Source organism: Fistularia commersonii, chromosome 5 (genome assembly GCF_037954325.1).
Source record: "Fistularia commersonii isolate RoL2024-O1a breed Wild chromosome 5, RoL_Fcom_v1.0, whole genome shotgun sequence".
Taxonomy (NCBI): Eukaryota; Metazoa; Chordata; class Actinopteri; order Syngnathiformes; family Fistulariidae; genus Fistularia; species Fistularia commersonii.
This window is the reverse complement of record NC_141288.1, coordinates 14,276,746-14,299,966: the sequence shown is the minus strand read 5'-3', so window position 1 is coordinate 14,299,966 and position 23,221 is coordinate 14,276,746. Positions and strand designations below refer to the sequence as shown.

At 39.1% G+C, this 23,221-nt stretch overlaps 1 protein-coding gene across 1 annotated transcript in view; it reads left to right on the top strand.

The window, feature by feature from the left end:
* Window positions 1–1,889: 1,889 nt before the first annotated feature.
* The window catches only part of syn3 (synapsin III), a 113,198-nt gene continuing 91,866 nt past the window's right edge, over window positions 1,890–23,221 (top strand). The window contains exons 1-2 of the mRNA XM_086146954.1: window positions 1,890–2,045; window positions 16,756–17,209. Coding sequence (XP_086003080.1) covers window positions 16,815–17,209 — 395 coding nt within the window. The 5' untranslated portion in view covers window positions 1,890–2,045; window positions 16,756–16,814. The remainder of the gene's footprint in view (window positions 2,046–16,755; window positions 17,210–23,221) is intronic.

Below are 23,221 nucleotides of genomic sequence, written 5' to 3'. Positions count from 1 at the left end.
TATCCTCTCTCACTATATCCATAAATCTTCTCCTTGGTCTTCCTCAAGACCTCCTGCCTGGCAGCTCCAATTCAAGCATCCGTCTACCAATATATTCACTATGCTTCCTCTGTACATGACCGAACCATCTCAGTATGGCTTCTCTGATCTCTCCAAAACATCCAACATGAGCCGAAACATTTAAATAAAATGGGTCAAAGGAACACTTCACTATGATATCATAAAGTATTGCAAAAAGTGTTCTATGTGTGACTGCATAGATTTGAATAGAAGCAGTGCATATTTAGAGTCAGTGTTTCTAATCCTATCCAATTTTATTCCATAAATGAGATGCAAGCAAATGGCAGGTAGAAACAAAACTAAAACCAAAAGATGTTGTAGGTTGACAAAACCAAAAGATGTTGTAGGTTGACAACAAAACAGCTTCCGAGTAAGGTGAGTTGCCCTGCGTCTGTTGTATATGCAAATAAGGTTTTCCTTTCAAGAAAGTTGTACTAGGAAGAAACCTCAAGTCAATAAGAAGACTCTGAGACCAGATATATCATTAACTACTAAAGATCCTCTTTTAAAAAGAACATTAGAGACCATTACACCTCTTTTTATTTTCCTTTGGCTCAAAGCTGTTGTTGACGTGTGTACAGGCCGAACAGCTCTCGAATGTGCAGCAGGTTTCAAAGAGACACTTCTCTGGGTAAAAATGGATCAGCTGTCAGTATTTCTCAGCTATCTAGTCATTATTATGTGTTTGCTGCTCATTAAAACGGATGGGAGACGAAGCTGTGCCCGCCAGGATGCTGCAGGACACCCAGTGACAGTAAATATCCACTGACATTAAACAGCCAAAGAAGCTACTTCCTGTCTTTGGCTGCTGCTGTGCCTTGTCATGTCTATCCTTTCCTGCTGGAAAAAGCAGATGCTAGAAAAGACCTGACATGTTTGAAATATTCCTATTGTGTTATATGATTTAAACTTTATGTGAATATGTGTGTCAGTGTGTGTGTACAAACAAAGAGCATGTATTTATGCATATATATATATGTATACACTATACACACACACACACACACACATTTGTGTATATATATTATCTTATAATACGGTACATTCAGTACAATTTTGGATGTATATCGTGTGTGTATTTGTGCACTATATATTTGACCTCAAGCTATGTTTGGTGCTGTTAAGGATTCTTCAATAAACATATCACCAGTTTATATCATTTCTCGCAGAAGAAATGAAATGGAGATTTCAACTCACCAATTCATTCATATTACATTTTTCATTATCATTATTATTGCTATCACTACCACTATTATTTGTAATTTATGTGGAATGAAGGGCTGGAAATGTTTAGAAAGCGACATTATCTCTCTCTGTCTATCTGTCTGTTTATCTGTAATAAATAAATTGTTTTTGTTTCTGTATTTCACAAGTTTTCATACTGTTGTAAGACCACAGATTGTCTTAGTTCTTTTTCTCCAAGAATTCACATTTTAATAATGTGTCATGGTTAAACGAAAAACTATATCTGAATATCTATTTAGTTATTTGTTTATTTATGTATTTGTTTGTATTTGTATATCCTATTTTTAATCCCATTTTATTTGCATTTATGTTTAAGGCAAAGAGGTCGCATAGTCACGTTGAAAAGAACAGTGAGCTCACAATTATCATACCACATTTAACTTGTTTTTTGTCTGTTTCAATCAACAAAAAAAGTAGAGATAATTTTGCTTTATAATGAGCTCTAAAATCCGTGATATTTCAGAATCAGGGATGATTATTCTGCCTCTCGTCGGCCAATCAGCTTCTGAGAGTGACTGCAGTTATGTTGTCACGTTCCCGGCATGCATTGTGGAAAACGAGAGCAGAGGGAGGAAAGAGAGAGCGAGAGGGAGAAAGAGAGAGAGAAAGGGTGGGGGGTTTGGCTGAGAGGCTGGTCAAGGAGGGGGGATTGAGCGCAGAAGAAGAGGCGGCAGCAGGATCACTGAGAGAGGAGAAAGAGGAAGGGTCATCATCTTGCTCTTCACTGACTTACTGCTGAGGTAAAGCCATTTTCATATTGTTTGCTGCAGCGTGCGTGGAGGTGTATCCCCCTAGTGTGTGTGTGTGTGTGTGTGTGTGTGTGTGTGTGTGTGTGTGTGTGTGTGTGTGTGTGTGAGCGCGCGCACGGGTGAGTGCGTATACGTGCGTGAGAGAGGTCCCAGCCTCAGGTTGTCTCGCCTGTGCCGCCTCGCACAATGGTGCTCGTCAGTGCAGCCTCGGTATGCAGGCTTTGGGTACCGCTGTGTCAGGTGGGTTTGCGGGGTGTGCGGGGTGGAGGGGTGCAGCAGGGTGATGGACGGCCGGGTTCTGCAGGGATTCCCTCAGCCATGCCTCCCCAGCCTCCCCAGCCTCAGGCACTCCGCGGTACTTTAGGCCGGGGGGGGTGGAGGCGTGGTAGAGGTGCTGGTGTTGATGGGGGTCAGTCACCTGATCGTGACCAGGGCTAACGTCGGACTCTTTTTTTTTTTTTAATTTTTTTTTATTTTATTTTATTTTATTTATTTTTTAAGTCCGACGTCCGTTTTTGGGGATGCTTCCGGTTCAAAGCGAGATGATCTAGAAAAAGACCTCAAGAAGAACTGTGATCAAACTCTGGCTTGGATGGGATTTCATAGTAGGGTTTGACAAATTCATACATTTTAGAGAAAACCCTAGAAAAATCTGAAATGAAAATAAAACGTTCAGAATTTCCCACAACATATTGGGGTCGTGTATTATCACAATTTCCTGACAACGTTTAATCTTCTCCCTTTATAGAATGCAAGTCCCCGTAATTTTCTTCCACATATATTGCTGTTTTATATCATTATGGATTTTTTTTTTTTTTTTTAATAAATGCTTGATTTCGACTGGTATCATGTTTGGAAAATGTCCTCCAAGTCAGTGTGCATTTCTGTCTGTAGCCACCAGGGAGCTCAGTGAGCCCTCTAACACTATCCAATCTCCTGCTGAGACAACCGGATACTAAACCCTGAAGGGAGAAGGAGTTTAAATATTCCTCAAAAAGAAAAGGAGAAATGGGGAAAATACTCCATGGTGTACTCTACAAAAGAGGAGGTATTAGAGCAAAATTGTCAAAATTGATTATCGCATTTTGTTAAAATATAAATATTTTCCAGTGTATTTGTGTCACATGTGTGGACATTTCAAGAGAGGTAATCAGAACAGACAAAACTTTGTAGAAACCGAGTACCAAGAAATCCCCAAAAGGTCAGGCAACAAAGTCTAAATAACAACAATGTAGATAAAGAGTGACACTAAACATCTGGATGGTATTTTCAGTGGTTGATGATTATTTTCTGTGGACCTTTCCACAAATAGTGGAAGAATAGAATGACTCACTAAGGGAACAGGCAAAAAAAAACTCAATGCACAGCCTCCACCATAAAGACATGGATGACGTAGTGGTAATTCCATTTATTCCTGTTATCGTTCACCGTTCATATGACAGGGACCCAATGTCTAACTATGAAAGAATACAGTTTCAATTTGAAATTGTCAAGTTGAAGAGAGATGGTCATAAGTTTCCATTTTGGAACAGTCAGTATAACTAATCACATCAAAATGCATCATCGTTCATTGATCCGGTTGCTTTAATTTTTGTCAGCCCTCGGTTTTGTTCATTTAAATGTACTGTATTTGCTGCATGTATCATTTTAGCATTAATGTATCCAACCAACATATCTGGACAGGTACAGTGTTACTCAGGAAATTAATTTACATAAGAAACAGATTTTATAGTGCACTGAGACTGTGTCAGTGTGTAATATATGCATGTGAAAGGAAAATGTACAGCATAAAGAAATACAGTGCAGTGTAGAGGCTCGACCTTTTTCCAGTTTGCCGCCATTGTGCTGAAAATCTTCTTCAGTTAAGCTTGTAAATACAAGCCTTTGAATTGGCCTGGCCAAAAAAAGAAGATGAGTTTGTATCTAGAGGAGCAAAAGTCATGCTGTTCTGGGAAAAACCTGCAGCTTAGCAAGTAGCAGGTTAACGCTACAGAAGCTGTTACTGCAGAGGCTGACCCAAATTCTTAGCTGCATGAGAAACATAAAGTTTCTCCTCAGTTTTATGACATAAAAAGCTATATATTTCCTGAATTTTTTGGACAAAGAATGAACTTTGGCAAGTTGGGAGACATTCAGTGTTCTCCATCCATCTTCTGCTGCTTGTCTGGTCATGGAGGCAGCAGCAGCCCAAGCAGAGACCCAGACTCCCCCCTCCCCAGCCACTTTGTCCCGCTCTTCAGGGGGAATCCTGAGATGTTTCCAGGCAAGCCATGAGACATAGTGTCCTAGATATTCCCTGAAAGCCTCACCAGAGAGGAGTCTAGGTGGCATCCAAATGCCCGAGCTCCTCTGGATATGGAGGAGCAGCGGCCCTGGGAGAGGCAGGACACCCTGTAGAGGAAACTCATTTTGGCTGCATGTATCAATGATTTGCTGTTTTGGTCACTACACACAGCTCATGACCATAGGTGAGGGTTGTAAAGTAAATCGAGCGGTTAATGGAGGGCTTCGCCTTTTGCCTCAGATCCTTCTTTACCGCGGCAGACCAATGCAGATCCCCATTACTGCTTACGGTGCACTGATCTGCCTTCTTGATCTCCGGTATTCCACCTTTTTCTAGCTGAGGACCATGGGATTGGATTTGGAGGTACTGATTTTTATCCCAGCCGTGTAACACTCTGCTGCAAACAGCTCCTGTGGGAACTGGAGATCACTGCTGGATAAAACCAACAGGACCACATTGTTTGCAATCAGGAGGGACCTTGTCCTGTGGCCACCAAACCAGATCCACTCAATGTCCTGGCTAAGACCTAGAAATTCATTATGCATTGTATGTTTTATGTTATACAGATAATACACAATGTAAATATTAGTGGAAGATTTGTGCAGAGTCATGCACAGTAAACTAAAGTTACAAATTACTTCCAACCAGCATGAAAAGTAGGTGCACAATGAAGAATTTGATTTGTCAATGGCAGGCATATCCCTGCTTCTGAGTGGTGGACGGGGTGCCGTAACTTACCATTTGAACCCTACAGTTGTTACTAAAAATGATAAAAGTAGTATGAATAAAATATCTTTCTTTATTATTAGAATCCGTTCATTTTTTGATGTCATCATCATTATTTATATGAAAAATGTTACCCTGCAAAATTTCTATTTTAGTAACATTAACATTCCTGGTTTGATTCCCGTCCTCCTCCAAGCCTGTCAGTGTTGTTGAGCAAGTCACTGAACCCCTAACCGCTCCCCTGGTGCTGCTAAGTGGCTGCCGAATGTTCATGGTTCATCCATAATGATTTTGTTGTTATGTTTGTTATGTAATTATGTTGTTAGTTGTAGAATACATACAATGAATCCATGAAGTCCTTGGTAAAGAATGTTGCCTTTGTTATCAGACCATTTAAATTTAATAAAAGATCATAAATGTCACACACGTGGTCCAGAAGAAGCGTATCAGTCAAATCTAAAGCGATCGATAAGCAACACAACTTGAGGATATCTTTGTTGAATTTCGCCTTTCATATTTTATTCCATGAAAGAAAAATGATCAAGGAGTGTGTCCTCCTTTAGATGAAATGAATCCACCGTAAGCTTTGAATACTGATGCTAATGATACACCTCAGAATAGCTACAATAAAATATTAATCAGGCTATCAGAGCGAAGTCTTCCTCCACAACCTGTCATCTGCTTTGTCTCCTAACAGATGCTCCTCAGCATGAAAGATTGGCTCCAGACACTAATTACCCCTTTTTTTCTGGCAAAATGAAGATGACACTGCGAAATAACACTGACCATCATGTCTTGAATAACCTCACCATTTAACTACATCCACCAGAAATGATGGAAGATCAGTATTAATACAATAGCCCTTTCTATTTAATGATTTATCAATATCCTCTTAGTCTTAATCTTGTATTAAGTTGGACAGTGTTGTTGTGGATGCTGTTCGTTTGGCACTATTGAGCATTCTGCTTACCCCCACCTATGAATTTTTAGCATTTTGCCAATCCCTTTGCCTGTTTAGACCAATAATGAGAATATTCTATTTTGAAATTACTCCTTTTCTGAGACTAGACTTGCTGTCCCTCAATGTGAATGGATTTGTTAATCTGCAACTTTCCAGTTTTAAACAGATAGACACAGAGATCTTTGGTGTAATTTAGTCTACCCTCATTGTCACTATGCACATTTATGTTTGAATTTGGGTGCGTGTCAGTTTGTGTATCATTAGATACTAATGTGTTGTGTGGGATAAGTGCAATGAGGTCACTGCCTGGTGGCTCCGCTGTAACACGCCACCTCATCAGGTCGCTGCTGCTGCAGCACCCCGTTGTGATGTTTTGCTGAGAGCATTCTGATGTTTTTGTTTGCCGCTCTTTCATTTCAAGAGAGATTGTACAAGTGTGAAAATACATCTCATTTTTTTCCTTAAAACTCTAATCTCATCATGTCACACTTGTGTGGTTCCAACTTTTTTTTTTTTTTAACGTCAGTACAAAGTCAAGAGTCAATTCATTTCCCAACATGTTTTCACACATTGGAATTAATTGCCTAAATCTAATAGTGCTTTCACAAGCTGGAACTTAGTGAGTTTGCACTGATTAAACTGAGCAGCTGGCTTCAACACAACCTCCCTAAAAACTAAGTGAAGTTTTTTTTAAGTGCATGTGTCAGCTTGTAGAGGTGACACTGTTGGAGGTCAATGATTCAGGATGAATTCTTTGCATTTCAATACCAGAAATCATGTCTGCATGATGCAGCAAATTTACCTTTTGATAAACTATGGAATTCTATATTTTTTAAAGGCAGTTGGGTTAGTTGTGGTGTCCGGAGGCCATACAAATGTTTCTTTCTGGTTATAAAAATCTTGATTGTTGTCATAGAGGTAATTATACAATTTTGATACTGTAATATTGTCTATTTCCGTTTAAGAGTAATGATTAAAATGATACTTGTCACAGAATTACAATTTCTAGTCTGATGAATCATATGATAGCTGTGGATTAATTTAATAAGTAACCACGATTAATATCCACTCCTTAATCATTGTGACCTGGATTTTTATATTCCCAGACTTCACAGTTAGAGGCCATTATATTGTTTAGAGTTGTACATTTGATGTGGTCGGTTCTGCAACCAGGAAGGGTCCGAGCACCACTCTGTGCCTGTAAATGGAATTGTGTGATTTTGAGCCATCGTGCTGTGCATGCATTAATTGCATAAAAATGTAAAACATTTGTCATGCAAATTTCTGAATGGGATTATTATTGGTGTGCTTAGTGTTTATTTTGTCTGCCATTCAAATTGATCTAAATACAATGTTGTCAATAATTCAGTGTTATGTTTGTTTTATGTTGCACCAATGCTAAGGTTTGGATTGATTTCCTGATCTAACTTAATCTCACAGTGCCAGTTGAATAATGGTGGTTTAGAGATTTTATAGGAAATATCTGTTTTTTAGGGGGGTACCAACATAGTTGTCTTTGTAATTTGTGTCTGGATACCTCAACTATGTGGTGGAAGTGGACACTTCTCCAGAGCCATATAATTCAGTCAATTTTCTCCCAAGATTCTGCAGAAATATGGTTAGGGTATATAGGTCTGTTTAATGAGGGCTTTGAATGGATATTTAAAAGAAAGTTTTCATTTTTTCCTGCGGAAACCCTTTGCATATATTTTGGCATCAGACTTGTCAACAAGCAACTTTGCCTCTTCACTCTCTAACATTGAATCCTTACTGCAGATTTTGACAAGTCAGCTGCTGTTACAATGGCTCAACTCCAGACTAGTTTTTATTTTTTTTCTTCTAAATCAATGATGCCCCTTTGCACCTTGTGCCTTATTCTCTGCCCAGATTATTCATCGTGTCACTCATTGCAGTTTCAGTGCAGTTTCAGTTGGAAATATGAGCAAATTAAGAGAACAGTCTCATTCATTTGAGAAGACTCTCTGAGAATGCAAAATTTTCTGCCATAGATCACAATGTCACAGCTGTATTTTGATTTTTTTTGCAGATCTGTTTCTTAATGTGTTGGGAGACTTTCACAGTGAGTTTTCTAAACACTATACAACCTGTGAACATGCATTCAATTGGCATCGAAAGGCACTTGCACCCCACTCGCTAAGTATCGCTAACATAAGCAGACATGTTTCAACTGTTCCTGACATATTGTTTCCCACTGCTCATGAAAATATGTTAATCGAATCATGATTCTATGGAATCCAAAACAACAATTTTAACACTTTTGTAAAATAATGCTCTCAGTTTGATCTGATTGGTTGAGCTGAGTTGCTGTGAAAGCGGCTAAGACTCGTTTCTTCAGTGTTTCAACCGTGAGGCTTCGATAATTGGGGTCTTAACATATAATGACTCTCTCTGACGAAATCCCTACTGATGTTACAGCAGTAACAGCAAGCCGGTGGCTATGAGACACATAGTGATGAGTTATTTTGTTGCCATTGGTGTTCTAAGAGCAGCCTCTGCATGGCACGTAGGACCAGAAGTAAGAAAGGGAGCAAGTTGCTAAGCGACTGGTACTCCTTTGATTTTTGGAAATACAATTAATTGTTAGGTGTAGTCAGATTCTGTATGTGTGATAGGGAGTGGTGGCAGTATACATAACATAAAAAAAAAAAAAAAACAGAAATAAGACAGGTGTTATGTTCTATGATTCTTTCTGTATTCAAAAGTGAAGAAACCAGAATATTGCAACATCGCACAACTAAATAAATCTATGAATGAAGTTTTTAATCTTTTAACATGAGTATAAGACTATTCAGGTCATATTATGCCATTAATACAACATTGCAACCTCTCCATGGTATATACTTATCTGTATTTGAGATCGCACAGAATTTAATGATGTCCCCTGTGTCTAATGACAGTAACATTCATGCTGTAAAAAAATATCCTGTAGTTATAAAACTTTTTTGTTCTCACAGAAACAGAAGAATTTAAGACATGTAGAAATGGAAAAATACAATCAGATCTTGTTTATTAGGTTCACATAACAAAATTTACTGCCACAATCTTGAATAATTTGGGTCCAATTTATTGAGTTGTTCCCTGTGTTGAAACTCTCAAAACTGTTACTTTGCGAGTGAACAAAGTTATGTCACAAGGAGGTAAGAAGTCTTGAGGACAAGATAGAAGCAGAGTGGTACATAATGGAACATATAAGGCTCCAGTTGAACTCTGGAATTGGTGGACCAAATGTGACTAAACAACGGTTTCTACAAAGTAACCCTGGCATCAAAGCTTGAATACACACTTGTCTAAGGAAAAAAACAAGAGGCACCTACAAGCAGTGGCTGGGGGTGGTGGGGATTGAAAGTGGTGAGAGGGACTGACAAATAGAGGGGTTGAGGCAATAAACCAGTGGACATAAAAATAACCTTGTATACAATAGGCCACGGAATTACAAAACAAGTGCTCATGCAGAAAAACAAAACAACATATTCACAACATACACTAATAATAGATGGTGGATTAAAGTCTCATTGATAGTAATTGAAAAGTCCAAAATGCTAAATAGCATTTGGTAATATTTTCTAATGGTGTAATTGAGCCTAATTCTCTTTCTCACTCTGTGTGCGTGCATGCGTGTGCGTGCGGACGTTCGCGTAAGAGAGAGAGCATGTGTTTAAGTTGCCCTGTGGCAAATCCCTTCTACTGTCACTACTATTTTTTCATTTCGCTTTTTCATGTATTGGTGACTTTGCGGTGCATAAAATGGCAAAGCATAAGCAACATAGTGGCACAGATTGTTTAGAATTTAGTACATTTTTTTATCTTGCTTTTCCATGTATTGGTGACTTTGCGATGCATAAAATGGCAAAGCATAATCTACATAGTGGCACAGATTGTTTAGAATTTAGTGTCTTGTTTATTGAAGCTGACTTGACTGGGTAACACAAAATGAAATCCTTTCTTTCATGCAGTTAAAACAATCAAAGTATGCACAGCTGACCATAGTAACTGTGACTATTTCTCACCATAAACTGCAGGAGAATTTGTTTTCTGTTTAAAATGTGGTGTGTAAAACTCTTCCACTCTTCAGCCGTCCTGCTGACTGTTGCTACGAACGGCCGGATGAAATGCAGCAGCTAACTGGTTTATAGTTAAGGATTTGAAATGTTCTCCTCATTCACGCTGATTAATGGGGCTCAGAGAGCACACATCCTCCTCGAGGAGAAAAATCTCCAAAAATTACCGCCATGTAATTTATTCAGAGACAAATAACCTTAACATTACAGTCTCAGCAATCCTATCTTAAATCTTGTGCCTGTGAAAATTATTACAGATTTTACTAATGTATAATGTGGGAGTGTGTAGTAATTATGGATAGTCTTAAATAAACTGATATGATTTTTCTTTAGAAGTGTTTTCAGATCTGAGCCAATAAAGCTTCAGCAGACACCTTTTCAGTCAAGATGAAGTTTTTTTGAGGATTTATAGATGAATTACTGTTATCTTGTTGTTAATTTATGTTTAAGACCTATGTGTATATAGTGTCATTTATTTATGTATGTATTTGATTCAACAAATTAAAAAGACATTAATCGACCCACTGAACTAAATACGTATTTTCAGATGTAAAATCAGTTCCAAGAACTAGATTACAATATTTTGCAGTTGGCTTTTGAAATCCCTTTAAACAATTTGTCTTAGTTTGAAAATCGAGATACAAGTGCTCTTGTAGTTCATCAGGTTATTTCACAGTGTTCTGTAGCTGTCAAGATGTATTTGTAAGTAAGTGTCTGAATGACAGAGGGACAGATGGAGTGACTCACTAATATCAACAAACCCGAAAGCAGCTAAAACATTTCACTCCAGGACTATAACTGTCATGAGCTCTTAGGGGGCGTCACAAATGCTGTTATATATAATCTCCCCAAACACCAAAACCAGGTTAAACACCAACTCCCATCCTTGGTCTCTGACTTCTCTTCCATTTACTTTCCCCTTTACTTTGCCTAGAATCCAGGAGCCCTAACAGGCTCAACTCCCGGCCCCTCTGCTCAAACTGTGATGAATAATAAAAGCCATGTTGGATTGTTTGGGGTGAGGCAGCGCACATGAGACAAACTAACACCGATCTCTCAAAACTTGCTCTAGTTCGCCAGTGTGAAAACTGGATTGTGTGCGTGCGAGGTTGTTTGCTGTCAGATCCTGGCAGGATGTGCCTTCCTGATTAATTACTTAATTGACTCATTGCTTCATTTTTCATCATGTCATTTTAATGTGAATGAAATTGACAGAAAAATTGAACATTTCCGAGATATCTGAAAATGCTAATTAAGAGGGATGAGCCCCCAACACTAGATACACACACACCAGTGACGTGCAGTCAGTAGAGGCAGGGGAGGCCGGGCCTCACCTGTCATCAGGAAAAGAAAAAAATGCAACATGAAAAAATAAATTTAATGGTTATATTTATTCAGTGATTTGCACTGTTAAGTTATTTTCCAAAGAGCTTCACCATTTTTAGTTTTTTTTTTTTAAATCACTAAAAAAATTCACATTTACCGTTCAAATATGAAAAAGACGTGCGGTGATGACGTCCGTGCCTCACCAGCCATAAACAACACTGCGGAGGTCACACACACACACACACACACACAGAGGGATTAGAAGAGCAGGACCCCGCAGTTTGGTGTGGCACTCTCCTGCCCTTCCCCATTATTATGGAGCAAAGCCTGTGATTACATCTGAGCCAAAGTCTCACTAGCTGTTACAGTTTAAAGATCTCTAATATTTCCTTCATCCACCGCCTGCTGTGCCATTCATCAGCTTGCAGTAGAGCTCTGGCACACTGGAGCTGCAAATTAGATTTGGCAGCTGACGAAAGAACCCTGTCCTTTCTTTTTCCTCTTCACTTCCAACACAAAGATTATTAAAGAGGTCAAAAATAGGTGGGTAATCCAAGCAGCTGTTCCCTTCTGAGTCTTATTCTCACTGTTTGTTACTGGTCGAGTCAGTGGTAACAATGCGTAGATTCTGATGGAACTGATTCTCCCCTCTGTGGATTCTCTGCAGGGAAACTTCAAGGATTTCTTAGCTTCAGAAGCACTGGAAGAGAAAGCAGCTTATGGAGTGTTGAGAAGTAGTGATTTGCAGTATCTCAGCATTAAGATATTTTCTGGTTGATGGGTTAGTTTTTGCAAAGAGACCTGAACCATAAGCTTTTACTTGAAAATTAATTTTAATGTCTGTAATACATGACAAGCTTAAGGGACAATTGATGTCAAAGTATGATAATCTGGTAGGGGATGTGTTTAGTGTTTAGTCCTTTCTCACGGATGTCCCCTTAAACATGTCTGGAATCCAAACAGAAGCAGTAGAGTTGACTGCCTGGCTCCCTGTTTGGTAAGTGATGCATTCCCTTGCAATACGTTTAGATACTGTAAATATTTTATTGGAGACTTTCAACATTTGGTGTCTCTGTAACAGTAACTCCCAATTACCGGTGTTTTAATGTTTCATTATCTCACCACAAAGGTATCTCAAAATGTAATGATATTTATCAAATTCACACACATATACCGTATTTTTCGGACTGTACGTCGCTCCGGATTATAAGTCGCACCAGCCAAAAATGCACAATAAATAAATAAATAAATAAATATATATATATATATATATATATATATATATATATATATATATATATATATGTCGTCCTGGAATATAAGTTGCATTTTTGGGGGGAAATTTATTTGATAAAATCCAACACCAAGAATAGACATTTCATCTTGAAAGGCAATTTAAATAAAAATGGAATAGAGAACAACAGGCTGAATAAGCATAGCCTATATGAAGCATTAACAACGAACTGACAACGTGCCTGGTAGGCTACGTTAACGTAACATATTACGGTAAGAGTCATTCAAATAACTATAGCATATAGCACATGCTACAACCAAACAATCGGTGACACTCTTAATCACTAAATTGAACAAAATCTTCTTCTTCGGTGTCACTTCTGAACAACTCCACCAACTCCGACACTTGCAGTTCCAATTTTTCAGGCCTTTCTGAATCCCGACAGGATGGCGTCCTTGCCCTGATAGAGAGGCAATTACGTTGCATGAAGCGGTAACACCAGGAGGGTCCTCCCGCAAAGTCATTTATATACATCTCCATGGCAACTACCTGGGTGTGAAGACGCAACTGTACTGTTGACAAGCCTCTCCCGGCAGCACGTTATTCAAGCACCCATGTGTGAACTCGTTCCTCTAGCCGTGGCCAGCTAGCTTTTAGCCCGCGATTAGCTTTTTTAGATTTTTTCATTTCAGTACGAGTAACCTCCGCTTTTTGCCAGTCCCTTACAAGTTTGTCACTAACTTCAAACTTTCTTTCTGCTGCTCGATTGCCGTTTTCGGCTGCATATTTCACTACCTCCGGCTTGTAAGCAGAATATGATTTTCTTTTCTGTGCCATTTTTGTTCAGCCCTTCTCAGTTGTTTTTATTAATTACCGCAAATGTTGAACTGATCAATTTTCATAGGTACAGAAGTCGCTGGTAGCACCTTTTTTCACAATGCCTTCTGCCATGACCTGGCCCTGCTGAATTTTGATTGGATGGCGTGTGTGTGTGTGTGTGTGTGTGTGTGTGTGTGTGTGTGTGTGTGTGAGACGATCACTGTTATATATACCTTATATTATATTATACCTCTATCTTTACCTTAAGTTGTATTTCCCTGTACTCCTGTCTGTTCTCTTCTGTTCTCTCAGTTTCCCACTTCTTCTTTGCTAACAGCTTTCTCTGTATATACTCCCGCACTTCCCCATTCCGCCACCAAGTCTCCTTATCTACTTTCCTTCCAGATGACACACCAAGTACTCTTCTACCTGTCTCCCTGATAACACTAGTTGTTGTTGTCCAATCATCTGGAAGCTCTCCCTGAACCCCCAGAGCCTTTCTCAACTCCTCCCTGAAAACCATGAGACACTCCTCCCTTTTCAGCTTCCACCCCTTTGCCCTCTGCTCTGCCTTTGTCCTCTTGATCTTCCTTGTCACCAGAGTCATTCTACAAACCACCATCCTATGCTGTGTGGCTACAGTCTCAGCTACAACTACTTTGCAGTCACTGATCTCTGTCAGGTTAGCTCGTCTATACAAGATGTAGTCTACCTGCGTGCTCCTACCTCCGCTCTTATTCACTGCAGCTATTTCCATCCTTTTTGCAAAATCTACTACTGTCTATCCCTCTGCATTCCTATCCTGTATACTAAATCTGCCCATCACTTCTTCATACCCTCTGTTGCCTTCACCAACATGTCCATTGAAGTCTGCACCAATTACCACTCTCTCATTTCTGGGCCTGTTCTGCATCACTTCATTTTACTCATTCTAGAACTTCTCCTTCTCTTCAAATTCACATCCCACCTGCAGGGCATAGCCACTAATAGCATTGAGCATCACACCTTCAATTTCCAGTTTCGGACTCATAACTCTATCTGACATTCTTTTCACCTCCAGAACGTTCCTAACAAACTCCTCCCTCGAGATAACTCTTACTCCATTTCTCTTCTTGTCAGTACCATAATAGTACAACTTAAAGCCTGCTCCTAAGCTTCTAGCCTTACTACCTTTCCACCTGGTCTCCTGGAGACACAGTATATCCACCTTCCTTCTCTGCATCATGACGACCAACTCTCTACCTTATCCTGTTATTGTCCCGATATTCAAAGTCCCTTCTCTCAGTCCCAGACTCTTGCCTTTCCTCTTCTCTCTGCTTCCAAACACGCCTTCCTCCTCTCCTTCTTTGATCAACTGTAGCCCAAGTTCCATTGGTATCCTGTAGGTCATCGGTATCAATGGCGGTCGTTGTTAACCTGGACCTCGTCTGATCCGGTATGATCTGATAATTAGGTTTGATTAGCATTTTTTGTTTTGGAAAAAGTTTTACGCTGGCTGCTCTTCCTGATGCAACCCTCTGCATTTGTCCGGACTTGGTACTGGTTCAGGGAGACACTAGCCCTTGTCCCCTGAGGCTGGCTCAGGGAGACACTGGCCTGTGCTGCCCTGAGGCTGTATCCCTGAGGCTGTATTAGAGTGCATGCTTGATAATCTGTTTAAATGCCTATTCTCTGCCATGCTGGGTGCGATGTATTATATAACCGTTTTCTCCTGGCATCCTCATAAATAACAGAGCTGTGAATCCCTTCTGAACCTTTGCGTTATCCCTGTCATAGGATTGTGTACCTGTACTTCTACCAGACCCTGTCTGTGTAACCTAAACCATAGGATCAGCTGTTATTTATTGAACTGAGCACATACTCTCTGTGTACCTTCTTTAACTTCAGTGACCACAGAGAAATTACAGAGGAATTCTCACATGCAATTAAAACAAACTGACAAAACAGAGTAGCATTTTGTTTGAAACTGCTTATTGTTTACATCCACTTTCACTCTTACCTTAACCACATAAACTATACTAAATAAAATGTTGCGAGGGTGGTGTTGGCAAATAATAGCTGAACTCCATGGTGAAAAAACTTGTAGTAAATTTAGTTTATATCTACCTTTAGTTTATAGTCATAGTCAGATTCAACCATCTTTTAGGTGTGCCGTGGTACAGACAAGTTATGCCCTTAAGTTTTATTGCGATTGCAATCTTATGCTGGCAAAGTAGAGTTAAATAGCTTGAATTGTAGGAAGAAGAGCCATTGTCCTTGGAACTGAAGATTTGCGGTTCAACTCCTGGCTCAAGTGTTGTTGAGCAAGACACTGAACCCCTAACTGTTCCTCTGTCGCTGATAGACGGCAGCCAACTGCTTATGATTCATCCATGACTGGTTAAATGCAGAGAAGGAATTTCCCTGGAAGAGATTAATAAAGTATGAATTATTATTATTTCACATAAGGTGGTGTACCTGAATAACGAAAGGTACCGAATGAATCTTGACATACAGTTGACTGAGAGTGAGAGGTGGTCTCTAGCCTGGACTGGTTGTTAGTTGATTACAGGGACATATAGAGCCATATTGTGCACCATTCACTCTCTCATTCACAGCTCTGGACAATTGGGTCCGATTAGTTTTCAGGATCTCAATCAATTATAAGCCAAATGTGTTTGATTTCAGTCAAGATTTTTAAACACAGCATTGAAAACGGGACTCAAACAAGTTTCCAAGGGTCATTTGGGAACATATCAACCTATGACAGTCCTCAACCGAGAAAGGAACCATGACCTTGAGAGCTCAGCCAAACCTCCCCCACACCTTTTAATGCTCGAGTATTTGAAACATAACGACACCTATATTGATAGGTTAAAGGGTCACAAGGGACAAGAAGCACAGGATTGTGATTCAGCAAAATAAGACAATGGGCTTGGTGCACCCACAGAGTAAAATGAAATTTCAGCTCAGTTGATTTGGATGGTTGCCAGGCATGGGGTCAACCAGACCCATCAGTAATAAAAAAACACAAAATATAAGTTCAACGAAGTAAGTACAAAGGTAATCGAATTCTGATAATGTGTCTGTTGTGGTGACGCAGACAGTGGATGGAGTCCTGGATTATGCCAGACTAAAACGCATTAAGAAATCAAGCTGGGAAAAGACAAAAAAAAAAAAAAAAAAAATCAATTTTAACCCACTTTAATCTGCCACGACTGTTTAAGTAATAAAAGCCTGTGGTAAATTCCGGTTCTTTGTGTGGTTGTTTAAACCAATTTTCCCCTCTGCAGGACTCCAGGCGTTCTTCCTCTCACCACCTCTGGCCTTACTGATCCACCAGCCTGTAATCATGAACTACCTTCGCCGCCGCTTATCGGACAGCAGCTTTGTGGCCAACCTTCCTAATGGCTACATGATGGACCTGCAGAGGCCGACCCCTCCTGGTTCATCCACCTCTTCCCCAGCCTCCCCGGCCACAGAGAGGCGGCAGCCGCCCAGCGCCCCCGACCAGACCCAGGGCCCGGCCCCAACCTCAGCTCCGGGCACAGGGAGCTTCCTCAGCTCTTTCTCCAGTGTTGTGAAGAGTGCTCAGATGGCTCAGAATGTTGCAGCCGCTGCACACGCCAAATCAGCAGCAGCAGCAGCAGCATCTGCTGAGGGAGCTGCAGCAGGAAGTGGACCCCCCAAGCCCATCGTCCGCAAGCCAAAGATTCTTCTGGTCATAGATGATCAGCACACAGACTGGTGAGTGAATGAGATAAGTAGTTCACTTTTTTAACACAGTTCTTTCAGATCCCAATTAATTTTCCAACTTTCCCTGATATTTGTCAAGAATCATGTGCGTTTTATGTGTTTGTCTTATGTGGAATAACATTTCAGCTAGAGGATTCATAGAATGCACATTTTGGTTCAGTTTGAGTTTTTGGGTACAATTATTTGTTCAGAAATGTCACTATTTAAACTATTTAAATGTTTTTGTTAGTTTAGTTTCTTCATTTTTCCACTGCCTGATTTTATCCTCTATCTCAGTTCACGCTTTTATGAGTTGAAATTATAACCCCAGTTGCTACACTTCCTGTGTCATGATGCAGAAAAATCCCTGTAAAATGAGAAATGTTAGAAAGTAGATAAATTGACATGAATTGCTTGTTCAATCGCAGTACAAACTGCATCTCTGGACTCTCCCCATAATAAACTATGTGAAATGAAATATTTAGGAAGACTTATAGAGTAGATGGACTCTTTTCGACATTTAAAAATGTCATGCTTGTAAGAAGTGAAGGGCAAATCTGAAAAAGAGCTAAAATTTAATGACCAAAAGACAGATAGATGAGATGTATAGAGAAGTATATGGACATAGGCATAAAAATGTCTTAAGAACCCAATGAAGAACTAACAGTAGCAGTAAAAGAGCAGAGGCAGGAGGTTTACGTCTATTGTGTATATATAAATTTATTTTGCAAGATTTGTCATGGCAGCACAATGGTGCAGTGGTTTGCGCTTCTGCCTCATAGCACAAAGGACCCCGGTTAGATTCATTATCAAACTGTGTGGAGTTTGCGTGTCCTGTGCAGTTTTCCTCCGCGTTCTCAAATTTCTACCCATAGTCCAAAAATGTTAATTTTGAAATTTCCCCTTATCTGTGAATGAGAGAGTGAATGTTTTTCTTTTTTGTCTCTCTTTGAGGCACTGCAATTGACTGGCGACCAGTCCAAGGAATAATATCAATAACAATAATAGTAGTAATAACAACAACAACAATGATGACATTGTCTGACGCAATTGCATACGTACACTGCAGCCAACTTCCCTAAAATGGTATCGAATGGGGAATAATACAGTTCGTTGAGGTTTGCCTCTGGAGGTTCTCAAGTCATCCATTTCATTATGCATATTACTTTTACGATCACTGCTTCCACTCTAAACTACTCTTAACCCTCCTTCTCAAAGCTATTGGCATTTTAACCACAAAACTGCATGCAGTTTTTCTAAACAGTAGATAATCCAAAATGTTTTTCACACAAAATTTGTTCACTTGAAAAATTTAAACTTTGAATGGTCCCCCCCCCCAATGTTCCACTCAACCTCAGGGATGCAATCAAACCCTGCCCTGTTCTTTTACTATTAAGAATGATACACTTTTAGTTAAATAAATAGTTAAGTGCTTTTTTTTGTGGGTCGCAACGGAGCAACTTGCTTTTTTGCTAGTAGGTAGAATTATGATATGCAAATGACTATTTTGCTCTCTGCACCATTAAAGAAAGCTGCAAATATCAGAAAATTTAGATGAGAAGACAAATTTAGAAAATGAGGGATGATATATTCGTTCTACTTTCAATTCTCCTCTGACACATTCAACAGACCCTTCGTAAAGCAGACATTTTGCCTGCATGTAACATTTAAACATGCAATGATTTCCGATTTATATAATTTATATCTATATCACCAACCAGTGGGAAGGATACTGTATTTGTTTTGATGTGCAACCACAGACATGTTAAAATCTTTAGGCATAGTTAGGCATATCTCCTAAAGCCTATATATGTGTGTGTGTGTGTGTGTGTACCAGTGTGTGACATGAATTTGATTAACTAGGTTGGTGATGATAACACATTCTGAAGTGGCAAGCTGGAGTCCATGATCCACCCGGCTCCTGGCGTTAAACAATGAAAGCGCACAGCAGGAAGGGATAGTCAAATTAACTGCCCGTGGAAAATAAAAAAAGTACAGGACAATGCTATCCTTGACAAACCACATCTGTACTTCTGATATTCTTTCCAACAGACATGCCTGGTTTTTAAATTAATAACTTTTTCCTTTTGCCAAGTGTATCATTTCATGCAGTTGTCATGCAATAGTCACACTTTCGCAAAACACTGATGGCCATCCCTGAGCATTTTCTCGCACTAGGACACATTGCTGGCCGTTTAAATCTATATCAAATGACAGTATAGCTGGTTGTGACAGCCCCAAATGCCTCTTAGCCCACTGGATGACTCTTGTCCTTTTTATTGTCTATCTATCGCCCTAAGAGCCACAGAAATATTTAATTCAGGTTTGAACAGCTTGTGGTTAAAAACATTAGTTAAAGACCAGCCCATTCCTTTGTTCTATGACTTATCCTGTGAAGTTGGGAAAAAAAAGGTTTAGGTGGAGACATATTTGTTCATCTAAAAAAAGAGTGGAGATAGGTTAACCTTTTACAGTTATACAAATAAGCACGCTGTTATCAACTCATTTCTGCACACTGTGGATTGATTTTCAGCACCACAGTTTATCATATTTGTCTTGCTGAATCAATAAAACACTCTTCCGTTTCATGAATTTTTACTTTGCCGCCTGACATGTGGCATTAAATCGATGGCAGTGAAGCCATTATTAGCTAGATCCAGCCCCTTTGAATTTATCGACAGTATTAGGAGGGATCATTATTAGCCGCAGCCCATGTATCAGAGACTCTGCGGGGAGATCAAGCTGAGGTCTAAGTGTGTTTGCTGATCTAAAGCGACCCGAGTGACAGTACCAAGATTGCTTTGAATTTTCTGAAAAGAGGGCCAGCTTCTTTAATTTAAGCTGCCTGGATAAAATCCCAAAAAGGCTCCTTCCTCCTCACATCGTGGTATTTGTGTAATGAATCATCAGAGGATCATCCTCCATCTAAGGCTTCCATGCATAACCCTCTTAAGAAAACAGGTGGGGGGTCTCAATCACCTGAACAAACTCATTTAACCCTATACAGAGGATAATGACAGTTTTTAGCAATTGCTGCTCCATAAACAAATTAACTCAGCAAAATAGCGTGAAATATTTAAATTGAAACAGTCACACTTTTAATGAGTCCTTTTTGTGAGATTTTCAGGAGTTCGTTTTTTGCTGAGACTTTTTTTAGCATTTAATACTTCTATGTATCTGCTGTTTACAAGCAGAGTAATCAGTTTTTGGTTAACCAATGTAGCTTTAATAGCTATAAAATCTGAGAATATGAATAGCAATGATTTTGAAGGTTAAAAAAAGCCCCTCAACCTTCTTTGATGTAAAACGTGGGATTCAGCATATTTATCCTGCCCACTTTATTAACAACTAAAATGAAGTCTGGTAGCACAGGAGAATATCTGTCACATATTCTGTCTACGATTGTGATTAAAAATAAGAAAATGGTTCAACAAGCAAAGAGGGTATTAAGGTAATCACCAATTAATATAATTCAAATTGTGCTGCTTGATGGGCAAGGGGGTGTTAAAGTGAATTTGGATTAAATATGAACTGATAGTAAATATGATTTACATGAGGATAGGTTGGGTGTAAGCAACTAACCAGAGGAAAATCTTTGCCAGTTAGAAACTATAAATACATTTTTCTACAGCAATACATGACAAACAAACAAACTAACTTACTAACTTAGAAACTTAGAAACTAACGAGTAGGTAATAGTCCCTGTCAATTTTTCTACATTCAAATGAACAGAGCGGTTGACCATCATTCTGTTTTGTTATTGAACACGGAGGGGCGCTAGAGTTCAACTAAAGCCTGACAATTTTCTGTATTTTTCCTGTGTGAGAAATATCTTCTGCCAATAGATGGCAACGTTTGACAGCTTCTTACAGGCTGAGCAGTCTAGAACAAACGAGAAAGTAAAAAGCATTTATTTTGTCATATTAAGTGATATATACAGAACATCAGTAAAATCTGACCACTGAGTTTTACCTCCCATGGATGAAGTTTGAGCAGCAGGCAGCTGCTCTTCCTCTGCAATCTGTTAAAGAAACAGAATGACATACAGTAACACAAAAATATTGGGCTGCTTTACATTTAACATGAAACAAACGTGTTTAAATGTTCATAATTTTGGATGGAGGTCACGGTAGTGATGATGATGCGGTTATGGCCTTTAGTAAGAAATCCCTACATATTTAATAAACTAATAAATAACCGTATTTTATATGTGCTTCCTGTCACTTTGTTTTTTATATTAAGTCCACCCTAGTCAAAATAAGCTGTTGACTTTCCTTTGAAAATTATAATTTCAATTTGTAGAATAATGGATAAGTTTGCTTCTGAAATCCAATAAATTTATAATAAACAAATGAATAAATAAAAATAAAGTACAAGCAGCAACATTATGGTAACCACTTGGTGATTAACCTGTTTGTTACCCATGTATTTGAACAAATTATTAATGGCAAATGTTAGTCCAGTCTCTTTCATCCAGTCTGTCAAAGGTATGATAAAAGCAACAGGGACGAAAGTCTAAATGTTTTACTTGAGATCAGAAGGAATGCACAAACACTCTCACTAAACATTTGCTTTGAATCTTTCTGTGACACAGATTTATTTTTGTCTCTTTAAATTCTTAAAGTAGAGAAGGAAGCTGCACGTTTGGATCTCATTTGACCCCTTGAAAATGGTACAGGCTGTTAAAAGAGCCAAATATTTGGTTGCTGCTTTGGCAACGTGTCTGTGTCTTGGTGTTGATTTTTGCAGTCACACTGTTTGCCTTAGGAACAATTGGAAACCTGCTTTTAGGCAACTGCGTCCTCTCCTTGTTGACAGGAAAAGGAAAATTAAGAAACTGGGAGCTCTGCGCTGCTTCCCCTGTCAAATCTCCTGGCCGTCTTGCTTAAAAGCAAATGTTAAGTTATAAGATATAATTCAAACAAAATTGGCAAATTTTTCATTTACTTTGTGTCTGGTTTTTTTTTCTTCGGTCATGTGAAAGCTCAGGCTCTTCTCTGAGGAGCTGTGTTACAATTTTCAGTTACACTAGCTAATAGGACTTTTGCGTTTGGACAAAAGTGAAAACAAAAGATAACAATAGTGATGACAAGTGATAACTTGATCACACAGACACTTTGCTTAAGACATCCAATCACACGAAAGCAAAAAAGGAATTAAAAGAAAAACCTCTGTACCCCAAGGCTGGTTATCCCATCACAGTTAATTGAGTTTTCTTCTAAACTGTTGACAAGGTGGCATCTAATCACTGTTGAGATCTAATTCTACTGCCTAAACATGATAATTCTTGCTTTTAAGAGTCCAGACAGAAGAGTGAACTATTGTTTATCCACTTTCAGACTGTTCTCTGATTACACTGTCATCTACTGTTCTCCAACACTGTACTATCATGTCGGACTGCTGATACTATAATAAGGTATTTTTAAATCTTTGTTTAAAAAAAATCTTCGATATTAGCAACTTAATGTTCTGCATCAACACATTTTCTTCATATGTGAAAAGTAATGCATAAAAACATTTTGATGAAAGCATGTAGAGCGTCCACTTCATTGTAGAAGTGCTTGTCAGCCTCCTGATCCTTAGATCCTTAGAGGTTGAGGTTAGGTCATAGTTTACATAATATCAACAAATAACCATATCACAACTAACTTAACTCTTGGGTCTGTCTTTATTGACCCATAATCTCATTCTGTGTCACCTTAAGAATGGAGAGGAAGTTTGATGGTGCCCACTTTTAAGAATAAGGGGGATGTGCAGAATTGCGGCAACTATAGGGTGATAAAGCTGATGAGCCATACGATGACGTTATGGGATATAGTAGTGGAAACTAGACTGAGAGCAGAAGTCAGCATTTGTGAACAGCAGTATGGCTTCATGCCGAGAAAGAGTACTACAGATGCAGTATTTGCTTTGAGAATGCTAATAGAGAAGTACAGAGAAGGCCAGAGGGAGCTGCATTGTGTTTTTGTAGACCTAGAAAAAGCATATGACAGGGTGCCAAGAAAGGAACTGGTATTTTATGAA